Here is a 17046-nt window from a genome sequence, read left to right as displayed (position 1 = left end):
TGATAAAATTCTCACAGGTGATAAAATTTTCCCCAGGAATTGTTTAGTTTTTCTAATGCTTCATCTCTTCATTAAGAAATCAAGAAAGATCAATATCAAGGAATCACTGTATTTGTAACTACAACTTTACTTGAAAGAAACTGGAAAAACATTAGCAGAGACATTAGACAAAATCAGATCATGATGGTAAAAATCATCTATGCCACTCTAGTACTCCAAAATGTGTTCCTGTTTGACCTCAATGTTAAGCTTACAGAAATATCAGAATCATAGGAGAATACACATAATGATGGATAAACAAGGTATAATTTAAGTCCTCTCAATTTGTTATCTCCTTTGCTAAGCAAGCAGCAGAGTAAAGAGTAATAACCAGACTATAACACAAATCTGGTACTTAGTGGTGTTAATTAAAGCCCCCCTCTTTTTCCTAAAAAATTTGGTTGGGGGCAGGGTGGGTGGCCAGGTGTGTGTGTATGAATTGAAGAGATTCAACCATTCTTATCAGACTTAAGAGATCTATACAATCAGAAGGCTCCAAGCAATAGGTTAACCTGTTCTAAGAGATTAACAAATTAGCTTGGCTTAGATACATGACCAAACGAGCAAGTCTTTGTTGTAGTGGGAAGTTAGCCACTCACTGAACAAGCTGTTATTTAACTGATTGAATTTAATCATGCGCTGAAACATAAAATTTATTTTCGTGTCTCTAGGGCATTTGTTCATTTGTTAAAAGGTTCTACATCCTCACAACTCCTCATTGTGTGGCCAAACCTCTTGCAGAGTATTTTCAATCAATCATCAACACTTTAAAGTTTTTTAAGTAAGTCTTTATGATCTTTTTGGTAAATTTATACTACATGATTTTTCTTGTAAAGGTCAGAAGAAAGCTAAGCATGTAACATTTTCCAAGTCTAATAAAGCAGCATGGTAGTTCTTCATTTCAAGCTCCTACAGTGATGATTCCTACTAAAAAAAACGAACAAAAAAAGAACAAACTTTGAAAGTGTATACCTTTGTCACAGCCCGCTGAAGTACCACACAAGATGTGAACAGACCTAATCACTGCTTCCATTCAGATTTATTTTCATGCCTTTTTTTTTTTTTTTTTTTTTTTTTTTTTGGTAATACAATAGTGGTAGGTGTGATCACTTCATCTAGCCAACCAGACACTGCAGAGATTCTCGCAGTTATTGGTGTCAAGAGACATAACTATGTTTTACCGCTTAGCTTTGATGAAGCATAGATTTTCGTAATTTGATAAATAGCTTGTTGATTAAGTACTTATTTTTACTACAGTCTCATTTGATAAACTGCACCCACAGGCAGAGTTTCAAAAAAAGTTATGCATAGCAATTGCCTATTGATGAAGGAGGATGTAAAGTATTGTAATTCCACAAAACAGCTTTTATCTTCGAGACTGATTCATACCTCACTTCGATTTGCAAGATCCTTATTTAAAAGAAATCAAAACTTCTTTCTTTCTTCATAACTAAAGTTTGCTTTGAATCTTGTTATTTACACATCTGCTGACTGTAATTACAGAAATTTTGTCTGATCCTTGGAAATGCTGGAGAACTGGCAAGATTTTTTGACAGGTTTTTAAACCCACTGTTAAGGAAAAAGTTTCATTCCATGAACATTTGTTGTAAGTTATAAAAAACACAATGTAAAGAAGAATTTGTTGATGAAAATATAAAGTATTACAAAATAAGTTTGTGTCAGTGCTCTCTTTAAGCAATGGTCTTTCAGTTCTGGACTGCCAGTATTACTGATTTATTTTTTCTTACAAGATACAACCAGTAACGTTCAGAGGTTCCTTTCTCTTGTTGAGCTGGCCAAAAAAGCAAAAGGCAGTCTTACCTGGCTTTTGGACTTTTACAAATATTTCCATTATCCAAGGTTTCAACAACAGACAGCGGGCAACACAGCTGGTGAAAGCTGGATAGAATGTTCTGTGAGGAGCGGCTAAGGGCTTTGGGCTAGTCTAGGTTGGAGAAATGAAGTCTGAGGGGTGACATTGCTCTCTGCAGCTTCCTGAGGACTGGAAGTGGAGAGGGAGGTGCTGATCTCTTCTCCCTGATGTCCAGTGATAGGACACATGGGAATAGTTTAAAGCTGCATCAGGGGAGGTTTAGTCTGGACATTAGGAAGTATTTCTTTACCAAGAGGGTGGTCAAACACTGGAACAGGCTTCCTAGGGAGGTGGTCAATGCCCCAAGCCTGTCAGTGTTTAAAAGGCATTTGGATGATGCCCTTAATAACATGCTTTAACTTTTGGTCAACCCTGAATTGGTCAGGCAGTTGGACTAGATGATCACTGTAGGTGAAATAGTCTATTCTGAATAGACTACAGTTTATTCTGATAGTAGTATGGTCTATAATAGTAACAGTCTATTCTGAATAGACTGAAAGAGTCCTGTTCTATTATCCTATCCATACCATGTATGTAGGAGACTAAGGAACATTTGGATAGTAACATGACAGTATGCAAACTGCTTTAGTTCAAGCAGTTTAAGATCTTCTTTCTATCTGTATCAATATTATACTTTTTAGAAGATAATGAACGAGACCAGATCAGTCTTCCCCCAAAGATGTTAATATAATCTACACATCATTATATCAAAGGCTGAAGCATATGGTCTTGCATCCTTTATGGAAGTCATGATATTTAATCTAAGTATATATGGTCATATTGAACAGATAAATTATCCTTTGCCAAACTTTATTAGGATAATACATTAATTAGTAGGTATTAAGCACTAATATGTTTTTAAATGTGGTCTAATATTAACTGAATAATTTCATACTCTTTTACTGTAGGACCACCTCAAATACGTACTACTTTTTATGCTACAGTTCTTGTATTTATCCCACACTAATTCCAATCCTATGACACTGTTAATTGTAGGCTAAAAACCCCAACAAATCCCCATATCCAGCTCCACAAAATTTTGAAAAGTAGAGAACTATTTCTAAATCATGTGTCTTGTATAACCTTGATTTTACAAGATCAAACTAAACAGGAACTGCATTTCACAACATCACAAAGTAAAGTTCTATCTAGTTTTCTAATTACCTTAACCACACATGTATAAAACTACTTCTTCCTGTCTTTCAAATGTTTGTCAGAATTTAGGTCTAAAACCAGTAACTTGACCTCAAAATGCAAGAAAAAATTACCTATGTAAAATCCAAGTTGAAATTTTGTGGAAAGGGAATACCAGAACCTAAGGAACAATCAACTTCCGAGACAAAGAATAAAGCATGGCTTATTTAATATTTTAAACATTACTCATCAATAATATAAATGTAAAACACTTACCCTCTTTGCTTATCTCTGTAATTGTAGCCCATTCCAAAGTAATATGAAATTCACTTCCTTTTGTGTCCAATTCATCTTTTTCCACCCTAAGCATCAGCACAGCTATGGAATGCGTATCAGATTTTACAAATGAAACACTGTGTGCTATAATAAATGGACTTCCTAGCTCTTCATTAAACACAATCTAGAAGACAAAATTGTAGTGAAAAGTCAGAGCAAGACTTCCAGTTTTAACTGGCTTTCTCAGAAAGCAGTGAAAGGCTTCAGTGAATGTCAGATCAGTTAGTTTGCTTCCCACAAACCTCTCTGCCAATATGAATCCATGAATGTCATACATTTCTGGTTCCCCCTTCCTTGGCTATCAAGCCACTGTTCTGAAATGTTTTTAATTATTATTGTTTGTATTAGAAAATCATTATAAGGGCCCATTAAAGCACAAAGAGCCACAAAAAAAAAAAAAGCTGTCTGCATTATGGCTATTTACTACTACAGTAAGTAGAAGTACAACAACAGATGAACAGAATCTATAAACACAGCATACTGGGAGAAATAGTCTCACACTCAAGATGCAAATACGAGGTTTTCTCCAAGGCACTGACTACTTCTCTAGACACCCCAACATCCTGATAATCTTTGTAGACCTTGACATATGCAAACAAGAAGATAAAAAGGTCCAGTGCATCACTGCCAGTGTTTAATCATCAACCAGTACTGGGGAGGGGGGTTCTCTATTTGGCTACTATCTTTAGAAAGAGATTCAATTTTCCTCCTCTATAAAGTTTTGTGAAGGTGACTAAGAAGCAAAAATGGATAATTAAATGAAGGAGTATAATATTCATGTTTAGAAGAAGCTAGGGTCAGAAGTTTTTAAATTTTTATATATACAGTTTGGAAAAGTCCATTCAATATTTGTATGGGAGTAGATAGGAAGAGTATGTAAATATTACTATTATACTGAAAGGTTAATAAGCACCACTGTAAACATGAAATACTTTTATACAGAAGGACTACACATCTTGTAGCTTGAGAGATGTAGCATTTGGTACCTATAGCTGGAAGTTTTAATTCTAGAAACCATGTATTTCAGCTTTTCTCAAAAAAAGTACTCATTCAGCAAACCCCCCAAAAAGATAAAACAAAACTAATCCAAATAGCAGAGAAGAATAAACGAAACATTCTTTACTTGCTAGAACAATAACATATGAAACTGAAAGAATAAGTGACAAGGAATTCAAGCTACAGTGGCTGAATGAGTATAAGCTCAAACCAGCTGTTGTTACTGAAACCTGATACAGTTTGAGGATTTATGGGGTTGGGATGTTAACATCACTGTAAAACACCGAGTGCTCTAAATACTCAAAAAGTGAATTTAAATGGTGATGGAATCTGAACATATAAATCTCATATTTTGTTACACTGACAACTCCAATGTAACTAATTTACGTATCAGCATTCTCACACTACAGAATAAAAACCAGTTTGTATTTATTTATTAATCCATCATGCTAAAATCTTCCACTTCAGGACATACACTTGAGTTCCTGCCAATACTAAAATCTCCATGACTGCTTAGGAAACTGCCCTTTAGTAAAGAAAATACATGCAAAATGTGGGCGCTTTATACCAGATCTGGCTTTCATGAATAAGAAGTAACCACAGTCCATGAGACTCACAGTAGCTCAGGTAAAAATGTAACTTAAATTATATTTGTTGTGTTCAAGCAGGATAACCAATACCATTATTAGTGTAGTAAGATCACTTTGATTTGGATACAAAAAATATTCCTTATGAAGAATCTTTGAAAGAATTACGTAAATAATTATGAGAGAGAAAAGCATAAAACATACTTCAGTTACAACTAACAATTTTAAGTAAAAATGTTAAACACCATAATTTTCCACAGCTAAGTGCACATTATGAAGATTTTCCCTGCCAGAGAGGTGGAAATAATATTGCTTACATTATACCCGATTTGCAGGTAACCCTCAGGGTTAGTCCAAGTTTTTTAATCAAGAGTTTTGTTTAAGTTTTATTCTAGTCTCCATAGATGTATTTTTAAGGTGGGGTAAATGAAATGGTGAATATTTCAAGAACAATTACATCTGCACAGACAAACATGAAACAAACAGAAATCTCTAAACTTAAAAACAAAAGTAGCTTTTAGGTTGTTTGACAATAATTTCGGAGTTTTTTAAAAAATATATACTATTTCACAGGCCCACGGAAATAGCAAACAATTATAAATGGGGGGAAAAAATCCTAGACAGAAACGTAGGAATAGAGAAGGGAAAGGGGAAATGTTTTGTAGAAAAAGTTCAACTAGGCAAGAACTTAACCACCTGTTTAAAAAAACCTCATTTTTACTTAAGACAGTTTCTTCTTCAGTTAAAAGGCTGTTCCCTTTCAAACACTTGAATTTTAGCTGTTCTGTGCATAAAAGAATCATTTAGTCATTTATACTTGAACACAATCCCATATTAGTGATACAGAGTTGATTTAAAGCTTAATTCTTCACATTACCTACACGCAATTCTTAGAAGAAACGCAAGAAAAAGATTTGACAGACGTACAATTCTTAAAAATGTTACTGCAAGACTTACCTCCCACTTTTCAGATGCACTGTTTCCACGTTTGCCTGATTTAATTAAATACAGTCTGCCTGTACCATCTGAAAGGGTAACCCACGTGGAAGATGAGAAGTGTATTGAGGCACAAAGGCGATTATCATAAGCTGTCAAGTCTGTAGGTAGCCTGAAAACTTCTCTTGGTTTTTGTAGAGCAGTGTCCTATAAGCAAACAGTCACACACTAAGACTTCATGAAGTATTTATCAATTTCAGTGAGTATAACAGACAAATTGAGAATAACAAATCTCAGTAGCAATTTACTGGTTTCTTTGTTCAGTTGAGCATATTTGGAAAAAAGTAGGTGGCAAGCATCATTCCTACAGATGTGGAAAAGGTTGTAGAATTTCATCGAGTTGATTTCTATTTACTAAAAATGTGTTCTGTAACTGATATTTCAGCACTCAACTTTTTTCTTCCATTTTATAGCAGTAATTACATTTTGCATTAAAAAAAGGCTTTTCACTTCTTTTCCCCCTAGCATTCCTATATAATTAATCACTTACCTCAGATAATTCTAGTCTCAGGAAAAATGTGGAGACTTTAAAAGAAATGAAAGCTTTAAAATTGTACTCAAACTAGTTCATAAAAACTCACTTCTACATTTAAAAGAATTTTAGCCTATTCTCTTACACAACTGGTATATTCAAGCTGCTATATTATTTCTCAGCTTTCCTAGAGTGGTCATTTTATGCAGTAAGTTGGAGAAGCAACAACTGTGATTAGCTAACAAAGAAAAGCTGCATTAATATCATATTTGCAAATAACTTTTCCATCACATGATTATACTATGAAGTTAAATCCAGTTGGCAGACGATCACAAGTGGTGTTCCCCAGGGCTTACTACTGGGGCTAGAACGTTTCTTATCTTTATCAATTATTTGGACAAAGGGATAGAGTGCACACTCAGTAAGTGTGCAGGTGACACCAGGTTGGGGGGGACTATTGATCTGCTTGAGGGCAGGAAGGCTCTGCAGAGGGATCTGTACAGGCTGGACTGATGGGCCGAGGCCAACTGTATGAAGTTTAACAACGGTATGCGCTGGGCCCTCACTTGGGTCACAACCCCATGCAACACTACAGGCTTGGGGAAAGCTGCCTGGCAGAAAAGGACCTAGGGGTGCTGGTTGACAGCCGGCTGCATATGAGCCAGCAGTGTGCCCAGGTGGCCAAGAAGGCAAATAGCATCCTGGCTTGTATCAGAAATAGTGGCCAGTAGAACTAGGAAGTAATTTTCCCCCTGTACGCAGCACTGGTGAGGCCACACTTTGAATACTGTGTTCAGTTTTGGGTCCCTCACTACAAGAAAGACACTGAGGTGCCTGGCTGTGTCTAAAGAAAAGCAACAAAGCTGGTGAAGGGTCCAGAGAAAAAGTTCCATGAGGAGCAGCTGAGGAAACTGGGGCTGTTTAGCCTGGAGAAAAGGAGGCTGAGGGGAGACCTTAATCGGCCTCTACAACTACCTGAAAGGAGGTTGTAGTGAGGTGGGTGTCAGTCTCTTTTCCAAGTAACAAGCAATAGGATGAGAGGAAATTGCCTCAAGTTGCACCAGAGAAAATTTAGATTGGATATTAGGAAAAATTTCTTCACCAAAAGGGTTGTCAAGCACTGGAACAGGCTGCCCAGGGAAGTGGTGGAGTCACCATTGCTGGAAGTATTTAAAAGATGTGTAGATGTGGCATCCAGGAACATGGTTTAGTGATGGACTTGGCAGTGCTAGCTTAACAATTGAACTCAATGATCTTAAGGGTCTTTTCCAACCTAAACAATTCTATGATTCTACTATGCATCAGGATAAACTTACTTAGCATAACGTATCAGTGGCACACTGCAATCTTATTTTTTAAGCCAAACTTACAAGCGTGGATGGCTTTTGAGCACGAAGAAACAGAGACGCTATAGTGAACAAACTGCACAGATGATATAATTCTCCAGTGAACAATAAAGACGTATGGATCTTTAAAAAAATTATACATATCACTACATTTTACAAAAAAACCCACCCTAAAACAAAATGAAAAAAAAAAAAAAATCCAGTACTTCCTGCCGTATAAACTTTACACAAATCAGCCTGGTTGAATAATAGTGCAAAATGAATGTTAGATTACCAATTTCACCTATAATTCTAGTAGTTGTTCTCAGAAGTCCTGCGTTGCCTTCTTTATTTCCTGCTAATTCTAAGAGAAGCAACTGCTTTCATCCTGTAAATTGGATTTCCAACTGTTGTCATTAAGTACAAATGCATGTCTTCCAGGATATCTTTTAGGGATTATTCTTTTATCTTGTGCCTTCACTCTCACATACAGCCTCCTCTTTGCTGAATAAAGTTTTGTAACTCTCTGCTCATTATTTGGCTTGCAGAATGCCAGCAATGCTGCTGCCTGCTTAGGACTAGAATCTACCTCCCTTTTGAGATTTGAAGTAATCTCTAAGTATAAAAAAGGCTTCTTAGGAAAAAAGCAAACAACTGACCAAATCTTTATGATTTGGAAAGAAGTTGGCATCACAGTTTAAAAAATGGTCAGGGCATCCTTTATCTGCAATACAACTTGATCAGCTACTTATGAAGTAGATCAAGCTGCAGTATTAAGAGCACAAACAAAATATTCTTACAGAAAAACATAAGATGCAGACTGGAGATTCAGCAACATCACAGTCACATCTCTATAACCTTTCAGATAACTGAAATGGAACTTAATTGCTTGAAGTTTTTCAACTGAACTAAGTAGCTGCTAAATAAAATGGACTAGCAGTCTGTTACAAGTGGGGTCCCCCAGGAATTGATACCAGGCCTCATGCTGTTCATAAATTACCTGGGTGATGGGCTTGAAAGCACCCACACCACATTTGCTGATGACACTAAACCAGATGATGAGGTAGATGCATCATAAGAGAAAGCCATCTTGCACAAAGACACAGGCAGCCTGGAAGAGCAGGGCAGCAACAACATTTTGAAAAGAAACTGAGGCAAGTGCAAGGTCCTGCACCTGGGGTGGAATAATCAAAGAGCCCAGAACCAGCTAGGATCTGTGTGGCTGGGGAGCAGCCTTGCTGAAAGAGACCTGGGGTCTGACCATGAGTGGGCAGTGTGATGCTGCAGCAAAAAAGGTAAATCAGATCCTGGGCTGCATCTGCACAAGCATTACTAGCAGAGATAGAGACACGACCATACCACTTCACTCAGCACTTGTTAGGCCACATCTGGAGTACTGTGCCCAGTTCTGGTCCCCAAAACTGAAAAGAAGACATGGACAGACTGGAAAAGACCCAAAGGAAGGCCATGAACACAGCGAAAGGGCTGGAGTACATACCCTATGGGGAAAGAATGAAGGAGGTCTTGTCTCCCTGAAGAAGATTCAGGATGGACCTCATCACACTATGCCAGTAATTAAAGGGCGCCTACAAAGAGGAAGGAGACTCTCTCTTCACAAGGAGTCCCAAGGAGAAGACAAGGAACAACCAGGTAAAAGTCCACCAGGAAGGGTTTCAACTCTACATAAGAGACTTTTTTTCACAGTGAGAACAAACAATGACTGGAACAACTTCCCCAGGGACATGGCAGAGTCCTCATCAATGGAGGTTTTCAGGATGCAACTGGACAGGACACTAGATAATGCCATCTAGACCATATGATCCCTATGACTAGACCATAGGATCCTTTACAGTCCCTTACGACCTGGGCTGCTCTATGATTCTAAAACAAACAGCAAACACTAACAAATTTTTTTTTTTAAAAAAAAAAATATTCACTACCTTACCCCTTATACGAATTCATAGACTTCAGCATCTGATCTGAGGTCTCCAAAAAGGTTTTGCAGTAATAAAAAACAAAACCAACTCCTATTGTTTCTGTTCTGTATCCTAAAGAAATATCTCTCATGAAGTTATGGTTCTTTCCTTTCCTGTGATCTCACAGACAGGTTTTTATATATATATATATATGTGTGTGTGTGTGAAATAAATGAAACAAAACGAGATACAACAGGTTTTGTAGATATTTTGCAGGCTACTGTACCTACATAAACTTGAACCAATAAACAGTCATCTCTGCAAAAAAAGGTGCCCGACTGGCCTTTACAGATCAACATTTCTCTTTTTAAACCCAATCTATGTTCTTAATCCAACAATAAACAGACTATGTTGAGAACATAGGTCATAGAGCCAATTAAACTATTATCAGTTTTATTTTACTAGGCTTGTTTCCAACCATTTGATCTACAATTATTTTAGAAGCTCCACAAACCAGAAAACTCTGCTTAACAATATGGAAATTCTTCCCTTGTTACTAAAAATCAGCATTAGGGTCACTAAAATGAAAAGATATTTAATTACAAATATATTGTAAAAATAGAAAAACAAAATTTCAAAGAAAAAGATTACAGGAACAATTCTGAAGATATTTAGAAGTACGTAAAAAGAAGCACAAACAGAAACATATTTTTATGATGAAAATCTGGGGAGGGAATAAGTATTTATCTATCCTGTGCCACACAAAATGCACTCTCTTTCTATAGTAAGGGTGGGCATGAGATTAAGAAATAGCAGTGAAAAAGTGTCTCTTTAAAACAGCTTCTCACTACAGGCCCTGAAATTTCAGCCACAAATTACTATATTCTTTTCTAATCATCTCCTGGCCCTCTATTTTCACCCAAGCAATGGACAGCTTGGGGTGGGGTGGGGGTGGGGAATCACCTCTGAACATATCTACTTCTAGTAAATGTAACTCACTCATTCCGATCTGTGAAATAAGGCAGTTAAAAATATACACACAAAGCATCATCTTTAAAAGACCTCTTTGCACTTGTGCACATGTATGCAATACAGAAACAATACATTTGTGCATGCAAAGCATGCCATGCCTCATTTGTTGAGAAACCTGTATTTGAGGGGCTTTCAATCCTTCGTATTTTCCAGAAGTTATTAAAACCAGATGTGCATTTAAAACACATTCAAAGGTAAGCAAGATAAATTGGATTTGGGTAAGTACCATTTTAATAAGCAACAGCAAAAAAGACCAGATGACAAACAGATAGCCAGCTTGCCTTTTGGGCCTACTTGAATTCATATTAGAGATTACTGTGTACTACAAAAAGGCACAAGGGCTATTATGAAACCTGCAATTAAAAAGATGCAAATTTGATTTTTAACTATTGGAAGTATTCAGGGTCACTTTGTAGATTCAGTTGTGTCACTATGCCCCCTGAACTACTCCACTAATTTTTAACATGTTCAGGAGCGCAAATAGAAGAATTAAAAACAAATAAAAACACCCAACACAAACAAACCCACAACCCAGACAAAACAAACAAAAATCCCACAAACACTAGGTACAAAGTATTTTGGCTTCCTCATTTTTTACTTGATTTTAAGGTTTCACTGAAAGGTAGGTAGTGTTCTCCACAATAAAAACGTTCCTTTGTAATCAGCAATGACTACTGTACTTAGGGAAAAAAAATAAATCAATCAAAATCCCATGCATCTCATCATGGAAAGAAGCATCATCATCCCTGTTAACAGTGATTTAAAGGGCTATACTATGCAACATTACAGAAGACCACACTTTTTTCAGCCTTCAAGTGAACCTTAACAGTAAGGTTCAAATAGTTTTGGATGAAATTTGAAAACAAAAAAAATTTAAAAAATTAACTATCAACCATTTATTCTTCTAAAGCTTTCATCAGACTTATCAGCACTGAGCAGGAATGTCAAGACTCAATGTATCTCCGGAAAACAAGGGAAGAATAATCTTTATTACATACAAAAAAGCCTCCTTCTCAATAGGCAAGAAAGGAAATGCTCTTATGCACCTTTCTGTTCATTAATTTAGCTTTAGGAATTTATTACAATAGTGTCTGATCTCAGTCCGACAAGGACGAACTTACTTAAAGCTGAAGCAACACCTGCCCTCAAAACTCTTTTGTGTCAGATCTGCTTTTTGACTTACTGTTTCTCTGTTCACCAGCTGGTCAACAGGGGTTAATAGTAACTTTCTACTTCAGAAGTATGAGGGGATGCTGAGATACTATAGTAATTTATTATACTGGCAAGAACTGTTAAAATTACTATAGTTTTAGCTAGAAGTCAGGTTTACTCACTGTAATTAGGTTTAAATGACAGCAACACAGTTTCTTTAAGAAAAAAATAGAGGCAGCTTCTCATCAGACCCAGTTCTTCCTATTCCTTCACTTCTCTACAAAGATTCTGAATCTGTTTAACTATTTTTCACTCCCAAGTCTCTTATCTTTTCCACTGGCTTTTAACTCTAGCTCTGCCACTTCTATACTCCTTGACAACATACTCTGCTTCCTTTTGACCTCTGTTGTTCTGTTCGTCTACTCCAGATTTCTTCTGGGTGTCTTCATTATTACAACAACCCCCTTTCCTTTCAGCAGCTCGTTTGCTTCATCTGCCTATGACACCAACACTGATTTTGAGCCTTTTAAGCAGCCCAGGTTTCAAATTTGTGTAGCAATTCTGAGCAAATGGTTCCGCCACAGGCAAAGTCAGGGTGTACTCCAGTTGCTCAGGATAAGGAGCCAGCATGCAGGTACAAGAGGCAAAATGTAAAATGCAAGGTTAGGAATTCCCTCTACTATTCCTGACTTCCCCATGCCAGGCTCCATTTAAGTAGTATATCTTAGCTTACATAGTGTTAAGTAGTGAAATTTTACTTGGGTTCTCTGGCATGCCTGTAAGATTTAAATTTTTTAAGTTGTATTAAGAAATAGTATTGTTCCAAAGTCAGAAACAGTTTGTTGTACTGTAAAAACAAGTAATATTTCAGAAGACATTTCAAATAAGAATGACTTTTCCACAGAAAAGACAGGGAATGAGAAAAGACAAAACATACCAAAAGAGAAAGGAAAAGATAAAAGCTCTAAGTTATGTGGCAATTGCCACAGAGCAGCCGTAACAAATACAAAACTTCATTTTGATGACAAATCAAAATATCTAGGCACTTGACACACCTCTCTAACTGAGCAAAAATGCCCACACACAGCATTCTGAGTAACAAAGAACCAAATATTTAAAACCCCCGATATAGAACAACAAAACCTGTTAAGACTTCTTCAATTTATCTGCTTCTTTATTCTGACTTGTTTCAAACAGAATTCTCAAGTTGTTTCTGGTGCCACTAATCGTTGCTCTGAATTAAAGGTAACTGACACTTACACAAAGAGCATTCCACAGCTAATTCTTACTGGAATTCAGATGAAAATATAGATGCCATTAAGGGTTTTAAGCAAGGTGAGAAGAGTTACTGTTGCCATTTCTCATTATTTGAATATAAGAAGAAACAAAGTCATCTTCATAAGAATAGCTGAAGGTCACAAAATCAAGTCAAAGTATTTAACAGCTGGAGGAGAAAACTTTTGAGTATTTCCTAGCTTGACAAACATCAAGCAACTAAAAAAGCCAATTCAGATGCAAAAACCCCCACAACGATTAAAAAAACAATTCAGTAATCCTGTCACTACACCACCCATTTGATCTCTAAAACAAAGATGCGGGTTTATTGAATGAAAGAAGTCCAATAGCTCTAACAAGAATGTTGAACCTTGTATAGTGTTTCCAGCCAAGTAAGGGTAATAACTTTCTCGAACTGGTATTAGAAACACAACACCTGAATATTCATCTGTTGACTTAGAAAAACTGCTCATGTTTATCACCTTTTTCAATTATGCTTGATTTTGAGCAAGTGGCATGGTATTAGCTATACTTTTTGCCTTCACAGATGCCATCTTTTTAAACACATAAGTTGCACAGATAATTTGTGACTTACGGATAACTAACACACCACCATATTGGGATCAAGGTTGCAACCAAAATAGGAAGCAGAATTAGAAATAATTATGTGTTACAAGCCTTTGTGTTCTTTCTCTTTGGATTTAGGATAAGCATGTTAACTTGTTCCATCTTCTGTTTTATAGAACACCAACATTAATTTTAATTGTGGCTGTTGCTAACTTGTAAGCTAGGCTTGGCTGAAAACAATATTATTTGTAATATACATCTGACTAATATATGGCCAGGCGCATTTGTAATAAGACACCTTGTTGATGTTTCTGAATACACATTCCTCTTAATACATATGCAAACATGTTTTCTTTGCAAAATAGCACTGTATTTTATATTAAGACACAAAGTGGCAGCTATTTATTTTACAGTCCGGTGGAACTGAAACTCATGATAAGGTATTAACCAAGCATCATTTTCTTGAAGATTCCAGTGAACCCACCAGTCTTAGGGAAAAGTATTTATCATTTCAATTTACTGCACACAGAAATGCAAATTATTGCCTGTTATAAAAGTCTTTATGTAGTTTATCTGCTAAGGAAGAAATTTACACACTTCAGAGCCCTCCTAACAAAGGAATATACTGAGTGTCCGTGTTGTGCTGGCACTGGGGAGCTGCAGGGTGGCCTCTGTAAGGAGAGGCCAGGGCTGCCCCACACCAGACACGGCCACTTCCAGCTGGCTCAGACAGACTCACCACAGTGCACGGCTGAGCCTGTCAGCCAAGATGGTGGTGTGGAGTAGAGGTTCACTTCTTGGAGAAGATCATGGGGAAGGAGGTTCTACAGCCCATGGATGACCACGGCGGGGCAGATAGCTACCCTGCAGCCCATGGAAAGCCTATGCTGGAGCAAGCTCCTGGTAAGAGCTTCGAGTGACTTTGTTTCTCATCATTTTACTCTAGTTTTATTTGGCAATAAATTAAATTAATTTCTCCAAAGTTGAGTCTGTTTTGCCCGTGATGGTAACTGGCAAGTGATCTTCCTATTTTTATCTCAATCCACAAGCTCTTCTGTTGTCTTTTTCTCCCTGCCCTGTTGAAGAGGGGGAGTGAGAGACAGTCTGGGTGGGTGGGTGTCTGGCAGCAAGCCCAGGTTAACCAACCACAAGTTAAAAAACACAAAAAATGAGATTTTTACAAGCCACTATTCATGGGCAGCTTCCCCTAACAAGCTTCTTTCCTTTAGACATTCCTACTGTGAATCCAGATGATCTCAGAAGACTTGGAAGAAGTCCCAGAAGATTATTCTGTCTCAGCAAGAGTCTGCCAAAGGCTTCAACTGCTTCTACATTCTATGAAAAGTAAAGTAACTATTCTGCAGCTTCAGCTTTCAGCCTACTATCCTCTAAAAACCTGTTATTTCCTGAAAAATCTAGGACTACTACTTCAGATTTTTCTCAGCTTAGCCCTGTCCTAGTAATTTCCACCACCAGGATCTTGCACAGAGTAAGTCACACTCTCTATGTTGTGTTTTCTTTCATCCCACAGGGTTACAAGTCAAATTCCTTGGTAGCATGAAGATGGATATTTTCCTTTCCACAGTCTTTTACTCCTTAATGACCAAGTACTACAATTGCATGTACCAGAAACAGTGTACATCGAGCTACGTATGCTCCCCTCCAGAATGAAAAAAAGGTTTGTAATGGAAACTAGGGCATCCACACATTAAAATGGGTCAAAAGAAATAGAAAGTTTGACTACTTAAAAACATCGGCATAAAAGCAGAGAATTGTCATGTTTTTCAGACTCAGTTTACCTTGCTTACACTCTATTTCAAGTTTCCCCAGGGCCGGGAGTACCTTTTTGCCTCCAACAAGTGACACTCAGGTTAAGTTATTAGTCCATAAAGACTTGCATTTCTAACATGTACAGCTTCTTTCTCTCCTTAATAGCAAACAAACACCAAGTAACGTAGGGGAGAAACAGCCAGCAACTGGAAAAGAAGTGTCTACTCTTCAGCTTGTCACCATGTCTATCTTCCCCATACTGGAAGCAGATTCAATGCTATTGCAATACTAATGCAACAGTATTAACAAAAAGATGTTGGAAACCTCATGTAAAATCTTTCATCCTTCCTGGTTAACTGTATTTTTGTTAATCTACCTATCTTCCTGGCAATAGCTTCCCCCAGTTTTTGCATGTAGATCCTACCTGCCATATTTTCTACCTTAACTACCCCCATCTTCTGAAATCCAGTAATTTTTTAAAAAAGTTTATTCTTACCAGAGTCACTGACAGATTCATAACCCTTCCAAACTGATCAACATAGTAGACATTATCCTGGTACCAGGAATCAAGGTGAAGATAATTATACATGCCAAAAGCACGCAGGTGGTCAAGGGTATATTGGTCATCACGAAGTTTTACTTCTGCTACAGCTGGAGGAAAAAAAAAAAGAAAAAAAGCCTATTTTAAAATTTATATATTTATAATTTAATAATTTATAAAGTTCAAATTAGTAATTTAAAAATAATTCTTCCATCCTTAGTCCATAGGTCTGGTTTACTTGAAGAAAAATAAATTATTTATACACACTTTAAAATGTCACCATAATCCTGGAAAGCAGGTCATCCACACTGAAGGCCACTGCAGCCCTTTACTGTGATCACGTAATAGCTATTACCATTTATAGTGGCCCACTGAGGTGGGCTGACCCTGGCTGGATGCCAGGTGCCCACCAAAGCTGCTCTATCACTCCTTTCCTCAGCTGGGCAGGGGAGTGGAAACATAACGAAAGACTCGTAGGGTCGAGATAAGGACAGGGGAAGATCGCTCACCAATTACTGTCAGAGACAAAACAGACCTGACTTGGGGAAATTATTTTATTACCAATCAAAATCAGAGTAGGGTAATAAGGAATAAAACCAAATCTTAAAAACAACTTTCCCCCATCCCTCCCTCTTCCTCAGGCTCAACTTCATGCCTGAATTCTCTACCTCCTCCCCTCAGGTGGCACAGGGGGATGGGGAATGGGGCTGCAGTCAGTTCATCACACATTGTCTCTTCTGCTCCTTCCTGCTCAGGGGGAGGACTCCTCAACTCCTCCTCTGCTACAGCATGGAGTCCCTTCCATGGTAGACAGTCCTCCACAACTCCACAGTGAATCCTTCCCATGGGCTGCAGTTCTTCATGGATTGCTCCAGCGTGAGTCCTCCACGGGGTCACAAGCCCTGCCAGCAAACTTGCTCCAGCCTGGGTTCCTCTCTTTCCACAGGCCCTGCCAGGAGCTCCAGCACAGGCTTCCCACGGGGTCACAACTGCTCTGGCGTGAGGTCCTCCACAGGCTGCAGGTAAGGATCTGCC

General features: G+C 37.6%; 1 protein-coding gene across 3 annotated transcripts in view; it reads right to left on the bottom strand.

Moving 5' to 3' along the window:
- NUDCD1 (NudC domain containing 1) overlaps window positions 1-17046 on the bottom strand; it is a 41530-nt gene that overhangs the window by 15703 nt on the left and 8781 nt on the right. For all 3 annotated transcript variants that reach the window (XM_055799451.1, XM_055799453.1, XM_055799452.1), the window contains 3 exons: window positions 15967-16121; window positions 5923-6108; window positions 3323-3506 (listed from right to left, as the gene is read on the bottom strand). In XM_055799451.1, the coding sequence (XP_055655426.1) occupies window positions 3323-3506; window positions 5923-6108; window positions 15967-16121 (525 nt within the window). The remainder of the gene's footprint in view (window positions 1-3322; window positions 3507-5922; window positions 6109-15966; window positions 16122-17046) is intronic.

This window comes from Falco peregrinus, chromosome 3, assembly GCF_023634155.1.
Source record: "Falco peregrinus isolate bFalPer1 chromosome 3, bFalPer1.pri, whole genome shotgun sequence".
NCBI classification, from domain to species: domain Eukaryota; kingdom Metazoa; phylum Chordata; class Aves; order Falconiformes; family Falconidae; genus Falco; species Falco peregrinus.
The sequence above is the reverse complement of the archived record's forward strand: the minus strand, read 5'-3'. Positions and strand labels throughout refer to the sequence as shown.